General features: G+C 36.7%; 2 protein-coding genes and 1 long non-coding RNA gene across 5 annotated transcripts; all 3 read left to right on the top strand.

The window, feature by feature from the left end:
• Positions 1–4: 4 nt before the first annotated feature.
• Positions 5–9,883, top strand: LOC110049718 (ras-related protein Rap-1A). 2 transcript variants are annotated; one of them, XM_020755529.2, is made up of 7 exons: positions 5–134; positions 284–367; positions 544–612; positions 716–772; positions 2,695–2,835; positions 4,362–4,459; positions 8,217–9,883. In XM_020755529.2, exons 2-7 carry the CDS (start codon positions 311–313, stop codon positions 8,347–8,349), a joined length of 555 nt encoding a protein of 184 aa, XP_020611188.1. In that variant the 5' UTR covers positions 5–134; positions 284–310; the 3' UTR covers positions 8,350–9,883. The 2 variants fall into 2 exon arrangements, with proteins under 2 accessions (XP_020611188.1, XP_020611187.1); XM_020755528.2 differs by lacking the exon at positions 8,217–9,883 and adding an exon at positions 5,807–6,324.
• Positions 6,316–8,319, top strand: LOC149101425 (uncharacterized). Its single transcript, XR_016203131.1, has 2 exons — positions 6,316–6,457; positions 7,066–8,319. It is a non-coding gene; the product is annotated as an uncharacterized LOC149101425 (long non-coding RNA).
• Positions 9,884–14,104: 4,221 nt separating the features above from the next.
• LOC110049727 (G protein-coupled receptor 161-like) lies at positions 14,105–17,610 on the top strand. 2 transcript variants are annotated; one of them, XM_020755538.2, is made up of 2 exons: positions 14,105–14,656; positions 15,760–17,610. In XM_020755538.2, exon 2 carries the CDS (start codon positions 15,963–15,965, stop codon positions 16,992–16,994), a length of 1,032 nt encoding a protein of 343 aa, XP_020611197.1. In that variant the 5' UTR covers positions 14,105–14,656; positions 15,760–15,962; the 3' UTR covers positions 16,995–17,610. The 2 variants fall into 2 exon arrangements, with proteins under 2 accessions (XP_020611197.1, XP_089132549.1); XM_089276423.1 differs by lacking the exon at positions 14,105–14,656 and adding an exon at positions 14,700–14,963.
• Positions 17,611–19,189: the final 1,579 nt, after the last annotated feature.

Raw genomic sequence — 19,189 nt, 5'->3', positions numbered from 1 at the left:
GGCTATATAAGACAGTTTTTGTCCGGCAGTGACGTACACACCCGTTTGTATTGCTCCGAGGTAGCGAAGGAGCGTCCCAGCTTGTGTATATTGTATTCTTCTGAAAAATCGACCGCAACTACAGCGTTTTAAAGGTAACATAACGTCCTTAAACAGTCGTACTTTTCTCTGTTCGTTGCGATTTCTGTTGATATGTCGATGGCATGCGAACTGTTGCCAGTTGTAGACTTGCAACCTTTCGCTATGGCGTTGTCTTGTCTAATGCATGTTCATGTTGCCGTAGGTGTCGAAGTTAAGTCTCTTACCCAAGATGCGTGAATACAAGCTCGTTGTTCTTGGTTCTGGAGGAGTTGGCAAGAGTGCTTTGGTAATTATAGCGTTATTTAGCTCCTTTCACTTTAAAAGTTGGTGAAACGAAAAATGATTTTGTATATTGATTTCTCTCGGTCGGAAAAAGAGGAACGCAGCAATATTTTGAACTACAACATTCGCTTCGATCTCATCGTTTTCTCATCTTTATTTATTTCTTGTTTTCTTATCCAGACTGTCCAGTTTGTGCAAGGAATTTTCGTCGAGAAATATGACCCAACGATCGAAGATTCGTATCGAAAAGTGAGTTTAACCTGTCGAAGTTTCTTCCAAGACCGGCGCCCTATTTGCTCACTCGAACATTCTTTCAAATTTCTCATGACGTTATATCTTTTATTTCCTTTAGCAAGTAGAAGTCGACGGGCAGCAGTGTATGCTGGAGATATTGGACACAGCAGGAACGGTAAGTTGCACCACTATTTTGGGTAAACTGGGTGGGAAAAATCCTATATCATTTTCACGAACTGGTTTTCCTGCTCATGTTTTATATGTAGATTTTCTTGTCAAATGAACAGCTCGCTATACCAAAGTTATTACAACTTTCTATTTCACCTATTACTATTTATCACTTCTTCAGGGTTAAGCAATCAAATAGCAACTTTTTGGAATTGACTAATTTTCTGTTAATCGTAGTATAATATTGTTGGCTATTAATGTTGCTCGACTTTGACAAATCTCGATTTTATTTACTTTTCGGTTTGGTTTAAAAAATTGAATATTTAATTCACTGTCAGAAATTTCACCCAGCCGCTGATAATTTTTCTTCTTCTGGGCCATAGCCATTAATTAGCGTATGGTTGTTGTTTTTTTTTTACGAGAAGATTTACGTGTGAAGTAATTATAGGAACTAATTGAGAATTAGAAAACTAATCTTTGTTCTGTATTATTCATGATCTGTGGTCTAATTACCTAATTCTGAGTGTCTTCTGAAAAATAAATATTTATATATTTGGATACATCAAAGTGATGCTAAAATAATATTTCTCCCAATTATTTGTTTCATTTTCTGTTTCATGTTGTCTCTCAATCTCCATTCTCACTGTCCTGGCAGTCATTTGCAGAATGCACACACCAAAACAAAACAAAAACTATTCCAGATTTGATGTCGCAAGTGGGAAAATCTGCTTGTTAAAAGGAACCAACCCAGGCAGTAAACCTTGAGCATAAACAACTGAAATATATTTCTGTTTTCTTTTTCTTTTTTTTTGAAATATACTGTTTGTCTAGGCACGTAGTAACTTGAGCCTTACGTTGAGAACAGTTGAGGTTATGATTGGCTCATCACAGTGAAATTTACTAGGTTGTGGTTTGTTTTACCTAAAAAATATCACGTATTTGTATTGGAATTGTAAATGAAACATGTAATATTAGGAACCAGAAATAAAAACATATACCATTTAAAAGCAATCTCAAATAGAATCTCTTTTGTTTTAATTTTCAATCAAAGCTTTAGGCAACACCTCTCTGTAGGAAGGTCTTATCAGGTTGAAGGTCTTATCAGGTTTAACGTCACTGCACTCAAATAATGTTCTGTTGATCAAGAGATTTAAATAAAATTTGAAGCTACAATCAAAATGCTTGTCATGTGCCAATTTTGAAATTCCAAACATAACCAGCTGTTTGTCACCTTCTAAAATGTTTGATATCTACTTTCAAGCAGAGATTTTATCAATATTATTGTTCATGTATAATATTTCAGGCACAGTTGGTGCCCATACTCCTCCAAAATGTACTTCATTACTATCAGTATCTTAGCAACAGCATGTTAAACATGCAGAAGCATTGTGAAACCAGCATTGTCAGAACATTCTAGAACAGGTTGCAATAATTAGTTCAGAATGACATAATAATTACATATAATTCTGAAATAATAATTATTGTAACCCTGTCCTAGAATGTTCTGAAATTGCACAACTGTAAGGCAACTGAGAAACTGTATTTCCTCTATGTCATGAAAGTTTATTTAGAGTTGGATGCTGACATTCCAGGACCAGATTGTTTGAAAACCAGTTAATGCTAACCCAGGGTTACAAGTTAACCGAAACATTATAATTTTTCTTGTATAAAAGTGTTTTTCACTGCTTATATTTGTGTAGTTTGAGGTTATTCAAGTTCAAAACTGAAGGACAAACAATATAAACAGAAAACCTCACCAAAAAGTTACAAAAGTGAAATAAAAATTCTTGCTTATCCCAGGTTAATTTTACTTAAGGTCCTGAATGGTAACAGGAAACTAATTTGGTGCTCTGGGGTGCTCTGTGTTCCTAGTTTGCCCTTTGATGTACTTAATGAACTCTAAATATTTTATTGTTTTTCAATCTACAGGAACAGTTTACAGCAATGCGTGATTTATACATGAAAAATGGCCAAGGCTTTGTTTTGGTTTACTCAATCACAGCACAGTCCACCTTCAATGACCTCCAGGACTTGAGGGATCAAATTTTAAGAGTGAAGGACACAGAGGATGTAAGTGATCGTAGTCTTACAATAGAACCTCTCCATAAGGACCACCCTGGGGACAGAGGAAAGTCGTTGTTGTAGAGAGGTGGTCATTATGGGGAGGTAGGGGTGTAATATGACAACTGGTTTCTTTTGTGAAGGTGAATTAATCAACATGACGTGAGCGTGGGACAAAGAAAAATTCTGAGTCCCCGACAGGAATCGAACCCATGACCTCCCGAACACCGGGCGGGCGCTCTATCCACTGAGCTACGAGAACTCATGGAGAGCAAGGTCATTTAACTGAGTTCATATATGATAGGTGTCCTGCATACTGCTAGGATCAATGCTATCGAATTCATCGTGGGTAGTGATAAGTTAATAAAGATGGTGAATTTTTTTTTGAATTAACTTATCACTACCCACGATGAATTCGATAGCGTTGATCCTAGCAGCATGCAGGACACCTATCATATATGAACTCAGTTAAATGACCTTGCTCTCCATGAGTTCTCGTAGCTCAGTGGATAGAGCGCCCGCCCGGTGTTCGGGAGGTCATGGGTTCGATTCCTGTCGGGGACTCAGAATTTTTCTTTGTCCCACGCTCGTGTCATGTTGATTAATTCACCTTCACATTTCATTACCGAGCTTAAAAATTCACCATCTTTATTAACTTATCATGGTTTCTTTTGTTTTTGTATTGTTGTTTTTTCTGAGGTTGCAACATGTTTATTTTTGAAAAATGCTTATTGTAGCATACAACTAAGTAAAGCAATCAAGATATATCAATAAAACAGAAACAGAGACTAACAACACAGTACTGATCAAGTTTCATAACCTTTAAATAAATAAATAGTAACAACTTTATTTAAGTGTCAAATGTATTTAGCACTATTAAATGTGCTAACTGGGGACACTGTAAATAAATAAACAAATATTTCAAATATAACATAAACTATTAAGAATCCCAACTGGTTGGAGCCTGACCAGTTGGTTATTTACACTACGCAGTTGAGGAGTTGAACTCGGGGCTACCGAGAACAAATGCAGATAGTGGTAGTGTGGAGGATTTGAACCAGCAACCTCCAGATTTCAAATCCAGCACCCTAAACCACTCGGCCACGCCGCCTCTACTCCTTTTCCAATAAAAAGGGGGTTTTGTAGAGAGGTGGCCACCATAGAGGTGGCTGCTGGTACAGGTTTGACTGTATTTTTCCCTAGATTATCAACACAATGTGCCTCACACAGGTATTGAGAACAAAGAAAGTCACCTGTATGTACTAGGGGATATTTTCTTGATAAAAATCGCCAGACTTTCAGAACTGACATTGAAAGAAATTCTTTATTCAGGCTTTTAGCCAGGATTTGAAAAGTGGGTGGCCAAAATGTGCTATAGGGTCTGCTTAAATGAACTATTTATAAGACAACATACCAAAATTAAAACAATTTTGTTTAGTAAGTGGCCGTCCACAGGACACCTGGACACCCATCTGGCTAAACCAGTCGATATTACTTTGGGACTGAAAGGGTTAATTGTGTACGTTCATCATCAGGTGCCGATGGTTCTTGTTGGGAACAAATGCGACTTGGAAGACGAAAGAGTTGTTGGAAAAGACCAAGGACAAAATTTAGCGAAACAATTCAGTAACTGGTGAGCCTCCTTTTAAAAGTGATGCTGATTTTTATTAAATTAACAAGTTCCAGTAGAATGCACTCCCCAAACATTCAGTAGTGTTCTTTTTTTTCCCTGCATTTTTTCCATTGTTTCCAAAAAGACACACTAAGGACAATACAAGTTTGCCTCATTTGACAAGTTCACGACAGGTGCACAGCACAAATAGTGTTGTGAACATCAAACCTACAACTTTGTTTTCATGAAACAGTTCATGTCATACACTTGCTGTTAGCTTGTCACACATGGTAAAGTTGTACTGTTTAAATCAACAATTGAAAAGGGAAGGAGGAGGACCAAAAATGTTTAGGCCCATCAACCAGCCCTACATTCTTTCAACAAACGATGGGTGTGGACAGTGATAAAGATAATGCTGATCTAATTAAATAACCAACACCAAGTTTATGGAGCTCTCCATATTATAGAGTTAGAGATTACATGTACATGAATTTGTTTCTCTGCGGCCAATTTCACTGCTTGTAGTATTGAGGTGTTCAGTGTGAGGAGCTGTTCACATAATAGAGGGTTCTATGTTGATGTTAATGTTATCCAGTAATATTAAGTTATTTGGGTAATGATAGTGGTGATATTAATTAGAATCATAATAGTGTTGGTAGTTGTAATGGTTACTGCAGTAATTGTGGTAGTGGTGTGAATTATGTTTAAGGTAAAAATAGAATATTGTAATAGGTATGGTGAAGGTAATGGTGTTAAATATGTAATGGTAATGATTGGTAAGGTTAATGGTAATGATTACAGTAACTGTAATGGAAAAATTAATGGCAAAGGTTAAAGGTAATGATGGCATTAACTATGTTTAGAGGTAATGGTGATGGTAGTGATTATGGTAAAGATAATGGTAATGGTATAAATTATGGTAAAGGTAATGGTATTAATGTTTATGGTAGGGTAATGGTAATAGTATAAATCGTGGTATTGAAGGAAAGGTAATGGGATTAATTATGATAATTAATGATAATAGTATTGATTATGGTTAAAGTAATAGTAATGGTAATGATTGTGTTAAGGTAATGGTATTGATCTGCTTATGGTAATATTATTTCTTGGATATGTAAATCTGTGATTCTTGCTATGTAAAAGAAATATAGCCTGACTGAAGTATTACATGTAAGTTTACAATGTATCAACAAATGGAATGAAAATCAAATTTTCAATGAATTCAAACAACAGCTTCATTGTGCTACATGTAGTTACTCTTGAAGTGTTGCAACATTTTGAAAAATTTACAGCAACATTGCACAAAAAATTGTGTTAATAGACCGTGTTGATTTTACTTGTCTAATCGGTGGGTGGTATTTATTTCAGTGCTTTCCTGGAAACATCAGCGAAATCAAAGATCAACGTCAATGAAATCTTTTACGACTTGGTCAGGCAAATAAACAGAAAAACACCAGAAGCGAAGAAACCACAAAATGACAGTTGTTGCTCATGTGTTCTATTGTAATGATGCCACTAGAACATTTAACATCAAAGACTGAATATACTCTACTGATGTTTGTACCTGAATGTTACCATCATTCAAAGGACAAAACATCAAAAATTATTTGTAAATTATTTCAGCACCACTGGCAGATAAGAAGAAAGAGAGCCCACACAGCTCGAGTTAACCAGCTCAAAAAGGATAGATAAACAATATTTCTTAATTGCTTCGCAGAGTGATTTTTTAGAATGTCTTGGGGACCTACTTTTACTTTAATCTAGAATATTTTTTTTATGTTGTACATTAATGTATATGATATCTGAAAACATAACATAGGGTGTCATTCATAACAGCAATTACCAGCAGCTTTTGGAGAATAAAATGTAGAGTGACCGCCAAATAAGCAGAGTCTTATTCATGAAGTCTACACCTTTCTGTTATGTACAGTGTTCTGTGCACCCCTGTTGGCTTATAGTGAGGATAAACAGTTTGTCAGCCTCTTGAGATTCACCATCTTCCAATATGAATGGCTCAAGGTGTGTTTGTGCAATGAGATGAAGCAGCTATTGTGAACCTAGTCCTAACAGTTATTGCCAACCTCTCTACATATGCATATGGAAGAGTTTGAAGAACAAGCTGTTATAGCATACTGTGCATCATAAACTTTAGTACTATGTAGATGATGTTGTTTCTATCTTGAGTCGAAGTAATGTGCTTACAGCAACTTCATGATCAACAACTGACCAGTGACTTTACCATCAAAGTTGAGTAAGACAGTGTGATCATATCACCTTCTTCAAAGTTTGTAACATTGGATTCTGGAAGCTGCCTTATGAGTGCATTAAAATCTATGCGACAGATTGGAGATCTATTTAATGCAAGGGTAAAGGAATTTTGAAAATGATGGTGGCATATTTTTGGCTTGCTTGTACTCAGACCCATGCTGTTTCAGTGCATGCTAATGAAACCAGGCATTACCCTCTCTGGGAAAAGGTTACATTTACTGACCAGATGCAATTTTCAGACCCGTGCAGGTCTCAAAAAAAAAAAAAATAAATTCCAGCTTGCCCTTAGGACACATCTCTTTTGAATTTTGCTTGCCCTGGGCAAGTCTCAGTTTGAATTTTAATGATTTATTTGGCAGACGACCGCCTGATCCCTTGCCCATTGGGCAAGTGAGAATGAAAAGGTACTTGCCCAGAAGGAGAATCTACTTGTCCTGGACAACTGGACAGCACTTTGTTCGAGCCCTGCCATGGAGGGCTGAAGAGGCCATTCACATAAAGCTTCACACTAGCAACATAAACCAGTGCAATGGAATTGAAATTCCCAAGTATGGATACCTTTAATCAAGCATTTAGCATCACTCATTGAAAGCTGACCTATATGGAAACAGTTCAAAGTTGTAACAGCAAGGATCTAAATACACCAATCACTGACAATCAGGGTCAAACAACCATTACAGTTAAACTTAAGATGAAGACCAGAAGTAAACAGTCAAGAGATTATCATTCAGTTCCTATCATTTTGAAGAGTGATTTTCAACCACATCTTTCATACAATGGTTTAACGTCACAAGTGTTCTCCCAAACAAAAACACCAATAACTTTTCAGGATTTTCAAGATTGTCACATCAATAATAATATTACAATGATTACAATAGTTTGTGATCTGTGTTTCTTGGTAGTTTACAATGGTTAATGGCATGATAATATACATTTAATGATAGTCCAAGAATTGAAAATTTGATTCTTCATTCCATTTCATTTATAGATACATGTACATTGTGAACCATTCTTTCATTGTAATCAGGAAAATTCATCATGAAATTACATGAAATTTGATCTGTGTTTCTTGGTAGTTTACAATGGTTAATGGCATGATGATATACATTTAATGATAGTCCAAGAATTGAAAATTTGATTCTTCATTCCATTTCATTTATAGATACATGTACATTGTGAACCATTCTTTCATTGTAATCAGGAAAATTCATCATGAAATTACATGAAATTTAGCGTGGAATCTAAGATTGGTACATCAGAAGGTTTTGGACTCAATTCAGGCAGGCTGTGAATTTAAACCTGCCTAATTGTTATTAACCCTGTCTAATTATTATCATTAGTAAAAATAGAAATTTGCATTGTGCAAATTTTATTACTATCAGTGATCAAACGCACTTCACTAAATATGGTTAAAAAGTAAAAACTTTTTGTTATTTGAAATAGGAACATCTATCCACACTGTAGATTGAAATAAAAGTAACTAATAATCATTGGGTGGTATTTATTTCAGTGCCTTCCTGGAAACATCAGCAAAATCAAAGATCAACGTCAATGAAATCTTTTACGACTTGGTCAGGCAAATAAACAGAAAAACACCAGAAGCAAAAAAGAAAGGGAAAAAGGGAAAATGTGTGCTCTTGTAATAATGCCACAAGAATATTTTAAGTTACAGACTGATGCACTTCAGATGTGTGCCTGAATTTTGTCATCGTTTGACGGACAGAACATCAAATATTATTTGTAAATTATTGGCGAGCACTGACAGAGAACAAGAAAGGGATGATAGTTTGTAACATATAGTAACCCAGAGGTGGTAAAGTTATTAATATACAGATGTTCAGGTTGTTTTGCATAGTACTTTGTAGGACATATGGACCTATTTTGATATATAGCATTGTACACATCAAGTCATTTTTTTTATGTTGTACATTTTAATTAATACCTTTGTTTGAGAGTCATTGATAACAGCAACATTGACTCATAGAAGCAGTTTTTGGAACATAAAATGTGGAATGAAGTTGAGTAAGTTTTAAGCTCTTGTTGTCCACAACTTCTACTACCTGTGTGTTTACCTCTTGCATTGCACATTCACAACATCCAGGCGGTATTGCAGTTCATTTGTTTGTTTTACAACATAACAAGAAACAATTGTAGAATAAGAATGGTTAAAAAATCACTTCAAGACCCAGTATTGACCATTATGCTTTTCGTGCATCTGTTATGATCTGTTTTGTTTTAAATGATAACAAGGTTGCTATTGTTTTCCATGCAGCACAGTGTGTAAAGCATCATGGCCAAAACTGGGTTTTAAGTAGAGCTTAACTTATGCTTACAATCACAGCATTGAAATGATGTTGACTACTGCACAATTGTTGATGAGTTAACCTACGCCATAGGTTATTGCACAAGTTTACAGACTGCCATCTATACAAAGAGTGAAGACAACATTCAAGTTGTTTCACAGCATTTAATTTATGCATATTACTAGAATTTTGAACCCAATAGGTTATTTCCGAGTTACCTTGTGCCTCTGTTTCAAAATGAGTCCTTGCATAAAACCTTTCTTATGAAAATTAGTTTGATTTGCATGAAAATGAACCTGTAGGCAGAACACATTTTCATATGAATGGTTTTGCACAAAGACTCATTTTGACACAGAGGCAAAAGGCAATTCGGAAATAGCCTATAGTGAGAACTCTGTGTGTGTGTGTTGATGCCTTCACTCCCTGAGCCAAAGTTTCAAGGCAAAAATATTAATTTGGCTCTAACTGTTAAATATTGAGAGCGTATGTTAAATGGTATATATGCTCGTTGCTTTTTAACAGATTGTGCAACATGATTTAGTCTCCTTTGCAGTCAGTATTTTTTCATCATGCATTGCTTCTCCCTTCTGTCAGTTGCTTAAACTCTAATGACATTCGATTCCATAGTTTAACCAATCACAGCTTCACTCATTTAATCAACTGCCACTTATGCCAAAAAGGTGTCAAAAGTGACTTGCCAAAACAAAACGAAAAATGTATGTCAGTGGGGCGAAGCAATGCACACATGGAAATTGGCTGCGAAAGAGATTACCAAATGGTAGTTTGATATAGATTTGGTTTAATTTGTTCAATCATTTTTAATTACAAATAACGCAAATAAGTGGTGCAAATAAAATTCACTCATTAAGAGAAATGTGAGCTTTTTATGTCCTTTATTTATCATAGTAATTTTTGGAAGGTTGCTTTAAACAAATTTTTCAAAAGAAAAAATTATCAATTGAAAGCGACCGAACAAGGTTGGGATTTAAAGGTGAAACAAGTTCTTTTACTCTTTGATATTTAAAAAACTTTTACTACCAGCAATATTAAATATATGTCATCGAACTTGCATGAGGTCTGTGTTGGAGAAATATTGGTCAAGTTATGGACTGAGCCGCAGACGAGGTAAATAGATTCTTTTCATAAATGGCTGCCAATATAAATTCTTCTGTAAGTAATAACTAAAATTAGCCATACTAACCTTGTTTTTGATTTGATAATGAAAAAAAAAATTTAAGTGGGCTAATTTAATTGCATACAAAAGAATTTTTAATTGGCAGCCATTTATGACAGGGGTAAAAAAACTTGCGAAAAAATACAAGACCAATATTCCCCAATATGGACCAAACAAGCTAGTTCCAAAAAGTATTTATTGCAATGGTTCTTTTGAAATTCTGCTGATAAATTAAGCTTAATGTGGTAAGAAAAAAGATAAACATGTTGAATGAACTTTCCTGACCTTTCCTATGGTCCCTTCTCAAGAGATATCTGTAGCCCGTTGGTTAAACTATTTGGAATAAAGACGACTAAGAAATACTCAACCATAACTAAAGTTATACTTGCCAACTGGGACGTAAAGACACTTCGAAAGAACATTGAACTCTGAACTCCTAATTCCTTTAGAGCACTTCCTATGTCTTGTAATCTGGCATGTGCATTCACTGTTCCGCGTCACGTGGTACGTTCGTTTTGCCAAGAGGCCACTCCGACCACGTGACCCTACACGATTGACCGCGACGAAATATCGAGGCCTAGGAACTGGGCAACGTGCCTTTATGGTTTAGGACGGTTTAGACAGGTTGTGGTTAATCCATGAACCTACCTACCAACTCCCAGAGTACAAAAACCTGGAGACGGCTAGAAATCTTTGCATTGTAAGAATATAATTGTCGACAATGTCTGAATACTCTCCGACAATCACCCAAAGGCCTTCCGAACGTTCCCGACGTCTTGAAAATAACAAAATTAATGAAAAAAAAAATTAACAAGAGCCACAGTAGGTAGTTCCCGGGAGATTTGGTGCTCTAACCGGGAGACCGGGAGATTTGATGAAAAACTTGGAGACTCCCGGGAAAACCGGGAGAGTTGGCAGGTCTGCATGAACTATCTTCCCTTCAGCCCCATTTTATTTCCTCTTGAACAATCCAAGCCTGCCAATCGAGTGGCTTCCAAGGTGTGCCTATCGAGATCTTAATGTTAAGAAACCACCAACGTACTAAACAGCCCATTACTCATTTTTCCATGTATGTGGTCGGCTTCGCAGCGACCCAGGTAACGGCCGCGAAACAGACAGAGTGTGTAAGTACGACGCATGAGGGAGTTGAGAAACCCTTCGACCGTGACTCGATCCAAACTTGGTTTCCCTTGAGACTATTTGAAAAAAAAAACAGTCAGCAGGTGTTATACGGATGTTAGACATATAGTGAGACACCAGGGCTAGGCTGACAGGCTTTTGGGCTTTTTCCGGACCAACTAATGTTATTCTGTAAAAACCGGACCTATCATACAAGCACATAGAACTGTTTTCTGCGTAAGGGCGTGCGTGGAGTCGCGGGTCACGGATGTAATCAGAAATTTGGCACTTGTCTTTCTTATTCTCTATTGATTTTCGATGATGACGGTTTCCAAAAATTATCTTCAGTGGTGCAACACAGATATTTTTTGTGGACCAAGTCAGTGCTTTGGCACTGTTACCATGATTATCAGTTGAGTACTTTGGTGACGAGATTTTGGACAAAAAATTACGGTGTTGCCACGGGCAACTTTCCTCGTTTCCAATGGTAACAATATTAACAGCCGTGCGCCCGTCGCCTTTAATTTCGCGCGCTTTACTGTGACGTCAAAGACCAGCAAGTTGCCACTAGAAATGGAGACAGTTGCCCGTGACAACAACACGATTTTAACGTTAAAACTCGGTTACCAAACTTCCGTCGCGCCTTATTCAACTGATAATCGTATTGAGTTTCATCAAAAGTTATAAGAAGCTAAAAATCTTAATATGTGAAAGACTGAGTGTTTTCAATTAAGGTAGCAAAGTGACGCTTGTAAAGATCACGCAGCTGAAGTTATAATAAAAAAAGATATTGCACACTGGCAAGGAGATTAGTATAGATAATCGTATGAATGCGAGTGCAATGAAGGATTTACACTACGAATGATATTTGAAAATTCTCTCAAGATTGCACGATCCTTCAGGCGAGAGCAATTTTAAAAAATTTTCAAATATCACGAGTAGTGTAAATCCTTAATTGCTCGAGCTTTCATACGATTACTCATTTATCATATGACTGAGAAAACTGCGAACGCGTGCGCGTTAATTCGCACTGCATTGCAAATTAAATATTGACGATAAGTTGGCCTGCTCTAAGCCAATCACAATGAAGTAATTTTCTCAGTCATATAATACAGTCAGTTATTTTCTAAGTGGGAGGGCCGGAAGAAATGTTTTTAACTGGAAAGTTCGGCCCTTCTACTAAGTCAACAAATCACATCGCCAATGCTTGATTTGAGAAATCTTGGGTAAATACAAAAAACGTGATCAGCTGCAAGACGATAAGTATATATCTTGTGTGGTTGTTCGCGTAGCCGTACGAGCTGGGGGCGGGGAGGGGGGCTCAGACCCCAGCTACGGAAATTATGTAATTTTTCGGGCAAAAATTGGCAAAAAATCGGACAAAAATTGAGACTGTTAATTGAGGTCATTGAGTATGCAAGCTTTCAATATACCTATCTTTGGAATTATAGCAGTTTCATTAGATGTGAGAATTGTGAACGTTTTTGTCTTTTTATGCAATTTGAGTGCGTTTGCATTCCGATGTCTACTCTCACACATTCGGACATTGCGTAATTTTTTCGGGCAAGAAGGTCACCGCCCCCGCCCAAGTCCGAGGGTGTTCGTACGCCTATGGTTGTTCGTGGACAATCTTACAGTTATTCAGAGCACGCTTAACTTTGTTGCATAGTCATGAGCGCAATGAAGTGTTTCTAATGCTGTCGTTTCACCATTTTCCGTCGTCTTGGCAGTTTTTGTCAACATCATGACAGCTCATCAACCTAGGGACGCTACGGACGTGTGTAAATATCAAGTCAAAATTATCTCATTACAGGAACGGAGGAAACATTAAGACCATATTTTCCCATTCTTGAAGAAATATTGTTTCTGTAAACTGTGTTCGTATAAGTTATACTTCCTTTAAAAGTGAGCTTTTCATCTTCAGACCACGACCAAAATTCTTTTCTTGTTGTTATGTTGAACAACAAAGAGAAGGCTCGGGTTGACGAAAGAAATATATCCGGATATTGCTAGCGGACGTAGTTCTTAGTCAAACACTTTCGGCCCTTTTTTGTGACGACATCGGCTGCACGGTTGTAAAACACGTGACTTGTTTCCTACCAAATTAGAAGTTGTCGTTTTAACCAATCACCGAACTTCATCCAACCAAACATGCATGGCTTAGCGGGCGAGACCCTTTTGGCACCTTTCCTTGTTATATGTTTTTATCACTACCGTAGTTTCGCTAGGTGAATTACAGTTTTGTGTCATTTTTGCATTTGTTTCTTATTATTAGTAAAAATTACCTTGAATAAACGCGCTAACATTTCGGTTAAATTGTGTCCTTACCCGCTTCAAAAAACACAAGGTTTCAAACTACATATCCCACCTTGGTACAGTCTGCTTAATTACTTGATCTATGCGGCATAAGGCCAAGGAAAAGTTCTAAACGACATTTTTAATGCAAGTATTCCCCAGTAAATTACATTGGAACTGGTAAATTGCCCGTAATGATCCAAAATTGCCTCAAAAAAGAAATTATTTAACACAGAACCATAATTACGCCTAAAATGACAAAGTAATTTTTCTTAAGAAATGTAATTACTGCCAAAAGAGAAAAACGGCCTGTCAAACGTTCAGGTAAAAAAAATAGACTTCTTGTGGCACTGATTGCATCTTTTGATAAAATACAACTCCGACAACCAATGATAAAACTAAGATTTTAAGTCACTTTACTCCACCCAAGTTGATTAATACTTTTTGTTTAGACATTGGCTTGCGAATTTGCCAAAGGAAACGAGTTTACGAGCTATTTATAGCTCGCTTATAGGAATATTTTCCACCTGACAGCTGCTGAAGTGTCCGTGTTACAGATCACAAGGAAACGCAGTAAAAATGGGCTCAAAGACTGACATTATAAAATTAACAGGCCGCATTCAGTGCCAGAAGATTACTAGTTTTTGAAGCTTATATTAATTTTTTTCTTTCTTAGAGTCTATTTCGCCCAAAAGTCTCTTGGACTAACAATAAGAATTAAAAAAAATTAAAAAATTCTTCTTCTAAGAATCTTACTGTTCAAGTTAATAAAAACCGAAAAAGAAAAAAGAAATCGCCAATTTACAGAAGTAATTTGACAACTGGTCATCTTGTCAATTATGAAGCTTACGAGTCATCGGCAGATGGTGTCAAAAACCTCATAAAACTAATGTGTTTTTATCCTGAGATACCAAAAAAGTCACCTGACTTGTTACAATACATTAAGGGTCAGTAAAACAGGAGATTATTCTGTGCTGTACAGCGAGTAACAAAAGGCGCGCCTATCTCAACACCGGCCTTATATTGTATTGGGTTTCACTTGAAGAAGGCCGATTTCAGGTAGGTTTATTGTACTGGTTTTGCTGTTACTTTTTGATATTTTACATTGAAAGTAAATAGAAATGTAATCAGATAACTTAGACATAATACTCCCCTTCTTTTGTTGGGAAAAACAGCGTGAGCTTAAGGTGTACTTACAAATATTGAAATCAGTCGAGAAAGGCAAGAAAAGTTCCAGATTATCTTTAGCAGCTACACATGCTAGTCAGTCGTCATGAAAGAAAAGTTTGGTTTTGTAATAAATAGAAAATGTACACTGAGGACAGAGGAAAATATCACGCCATTTACTTTATCAGCGGATACGTAGGTAAAATGCGTCATAAGGCAAATTATTTTGTTTGATTTTAAACTGTTAACAGGGTTTGTTGGGCGGAAATGTCTAATTTCACGAGCCCATTCGGTCGCGGTTTACTTACGGTAAACTCATGCGGGTTTCATTTTACAATCTCGAGTTTTTATGATTAGGGAGAGGCTAGTGATTACACCCAACTTGGAAAACAACAGTAATAATAAACCTTTTTTTTTTTAGGTTTCGCTTCAGATTTTCGCCAAAATTTCTTGCGGTTTTAAAATGTAGCGTTATTGTTGAAGAATCTAGAGCCTCGTAAAATACAACGAAAATTAGACAGGACGCCGACGATTTTTTTTTTCTGCACAAAACGTTATCTTGGCATCAAACCGACTACGTTGCACTGGCTAAAATTTTTTCCGTGTCCGGAAATCGAAGCGAAGTTCTATTTTAATATTCTACATAAACTCCGCTTGGACGTCCACAGGCCAGCTGAGTGTTTTTGAACGGTTTCAAAGTAAACAAATGGCCTTTTTTGGCATATCTACACGGCGTGAATGCAAACACAACAGTATTGCACGAAATTGAATTTTGAGACTTTTGGTAAATAAATTTGTAATTCAATTTTTTTTTGTGCGGAAAGTATGTACGATAATACTAGTAAAACCAATGATAATGATGATTACAAGCCTTACAGTTGAAGAATTTCTACGCATGCGCAAACGACTATCAGCTTTGCGTTAAATGAGCAAAGAAATATAACCAGGGGTAAGAGGAGAATCTAGAAGCTAAAAATATCTCTGTGTTCTTTCAGACAAAGCACAACACTGGAACACTCAACACAAGCTTGACAGTCAAGCAAATGTTTGACGACCTCCTCAATCAAATTCATCACTCCTTATGAGGTTGTTGGCGGATGACGCAAAGACGACGAAAATAAGCAAGGAAACGTGTGTTCAAGCAGAAAAAAAAAGGATTTAAAATTTTTGCCATCGCCAGCAGCTGGAATATCGAAATATGAAGATGGTGGCCGTGGCTTTGTTCTCAATTCTCGATGCGGTCGCGGCTTTGAGCAATTTCGCTGTTCTGTGCCTCATTCTAACAAGAACGTCCATGCGAACAGTCAGCAATTTATTCCTCGTTGGTTTGACATTGACACAGCTTTTCATGACAGCCTTGGTTATTCCATTCTCGATTGTCACTTTCTCGCAACAGTCGTGGCAGTTTAGCGACGGATTTTGTCAATTTCAGGGGTTTTTAACCATTTTTCTTTCAATTTCATCTGCTACCTTCATTTCTGTTATTTCAGTGGACAGATTCTTTTCCTTAGCAAACCCGATGAGTCATGCAGCAAATATCACAGCAAGACATGTCCTTTTCGCGTCTATATTCAACTGGTTACACTCTTTATTTTGGGCCGCGTTTCCTCTCTTCGGACTTGAAGGACTTAAATATAACTACGTTCCTGCGAAAAATGGCTGCCGATTCCGCTGGGATCTAAAAGGCTCCTACTTCATTTATTATTATTTCGTCGCCATGGAAAGCTTTCTCCTCACATTCTTCACGATGTGTTTAATGTACTTCAAAAGTTTCCAAACTGCTCGAAAAAGCGCGCTGCAGGTCCGACCGGGCAATATTCAAATCCAGGTCTTACAGAACGGCGAGTTCACCTCCGTAGCGCAAACAAACAACAACTTTCAAAGTTTGAAAGCAAACTTAACCTTAACGTTGATCATTGGGTCGTTTATGATCTCTAGAGGTCCACTGGCGATTTTTAACATTGTAACCAGCTTTACCAGTGAAGGATATTTTTCAACACTGACAGAGACAATTGTGTCGTTCATGCTGTTTCTTGGTCCATTGTTCGACGCGCTCGTTTACGTTTTTTTAAATCGAAAGCTTCGTAAAGAGGTTTTTCTAATTCTGCGGAAATGTTTCAAGAAAATTGATGAAGAAGAAGAGCCTAAAGATATTGTGGACTACTTGAGGACGCTCACAGATAATTACGTATCTAAGCGAAATTCATCGACAGACATCGAGGAGCATTGACAGGAAAATTCTGAACACTTTATATTCACGACGAAAATAACGATTACGCAAAAAGGCAAGATGACGAGGTGAATTCATCTCGTTTGACGAAAAAAAAAATGTATATTCTTCTGTAAATTTTTCTGATTAGCATGGCTATTACGGATAAACTGAAAAACAGCCGATGAGATATAATTCTATTACCATGATAAGGGACAAAATAGAGTAGGATTACTGTCGATTCTTGATATGTTTGTAATAATATTTCTCAATACCAGAATATAACTAATTTCCATCTTTTTCTCGTAATCATAATTCCTTCGAATTTTTATTTCAAAAGGGGTGAAAATCCACTTTTGTAAAGAGTATTGTAATTATGGTAAAATTAAAATCCTGTCTTCAAATGCGGGAAGGCGTCATACTCCAAAATATGCATATTATGTAAAAATTCGACTTACTATTTCAAGACTATTACCGAGAAAATCTATGTTCATAAATATTTGCATTTTTTAGTTTCTTCCTGGAATAAAATAGCAACTAAAAATAACGAAGTTTTCAATTCTATACCTTACTTCTGAAATCTTGAAGGCAAAATATAGATCGAAGAAAAAGAATAAAAAGTACAAGTTTTTCAGTGCGTGGGGTTTTCTAAGTTGATAATTCCGCCTTTTAGTCTAAAACAAAAATAAAACAAACAGCTGGGCATGACTTGTTTTATTTGGGAAAATTACGAATAAATCTTGAATTTTCAAGACGCTGGCATATTCCAGTTCAAATCACTAATATTTTCTCGGCAAACCGAGAATTTTTTTTCATTTTTTATTTTTATTTTAGACTATTCCAACTGTTTGTCAAATCTATACTTGAGGATTCTTAGACCGCAAAAATTTTCACAAGAAACATTCACAGAGATACCTGGGGTAGATGTTTGTACATGTATTCGACGGTTTAATTAAAAGCCAACAAAATGTTGCAGAAAAGCGCCAAATGTAAACAGTCACTTATTTCAAGATGTATGGAACAAATGATCGCATACCAATTATTAGAACAGGTAATCGCCAATGTGTCGTGGTGTGTTCACCGATCTTAAGGTTACCTTGGACCTTCGCGGGTGTCCTTACTAAAAAAAATTGTCAGATGTTGCTTCCAGCGAATTGTCGGGTATCGATTTTGGCCATACAAAAAAATTAATTTCAACTCGCTGGGGCTCTATTCTTAGTGGTTGCTTTGCTCTGTCAAATTAAGTTATCAAAAATTTACTGATGCGAGTTATACGTCAAAGGCCCCTTGCGGGAGATCGTTTGCAAAAAACGAAAATCCCTCACAAGGTTTTTTTCAAGATGTCTTAGCAATCCTCTGGCGTAATTTTGTGGCAATCCGTCATATTTGCATACTCCATAAATTCAGTCATAGAGGAGACCCTCGCGTAAAAACAATGTCCGTCCTTTTTTTTCTTTGCTTCAAAATGTTTATGAACATTTCTCTGACCGCACGAGCAATTTGTTGCTTAGTTACTCAGGACACCCATAAGTTGATTGTCGAAAATATGACGGATAATTTTATACGCAATCTGCTAATGGCGTGAGAATCTTGCATCTGGAAATGCAAATTCCAGTCTCTTCTTTAACGAAATAACTGCAACAGAAAAGCTATATTCAAATGTGTATTCCATGAAGTTTTCAAGAAACGCCTCGTTTGGTTTACAATGCACAAAGTATACTTCTTGTCATGATAAAAAACGTTTATGGAGGAAATCGGGTGTAATGAAGCTGTCATTTTTTTTTTTTTTTGCAATTTGCTAAAAATTGCTCCCAGTTGGGTCAAAATAAACCAGAAAGCATAAAGAAATCGTTTAAAAGAAAGAGCCGGCTGGCAAAGATACTTGAGCCTGATTCGCTGTCACTAACATGCGATCAGACGTTCTTTATTATCGGGCGAACGTTCGCCCGAAAAAGAACACCTGATCGAAGGCTAAACTGCCAAGCGCATCGTTCTCATAAAACAGAGAAATTAAACCTTTGCCAAACGATTACCTTTATGATAAGGTACTGCGGCGTAATCTGTTGCTCGACAAATACGCCGAAGTGAAACAACAAACGTTTTCCATGGGAATAGCGAACTGTTTCCTTGGAAGAATCGGCGCTGAACATTGTCTAAGGGAGGCTGGGACAGAGTTTTTCATTCCGACCTTTTCAAATCTTGAACTTCTTGTAAAT

This window comes from Orbicella faveolata, unplaced genomic scaffold (assembly GCF_042242905.1).
Source record: "Orbicella faveolata isolate gen_17 unplaced genomic scaffold, um_ofav_v1 contig_4, whole genome shotgun sequence".
Classification (NCBI taxonomy): Eukaryota; Metazoa; Cnidaria; class Anthozoa; order Scleractinia; family Merulinidae; genus Orbicella; species Orbicella faveolata.
This window is presented reverse-complemented; position numbering and strand designations above follow the sequence as displayed.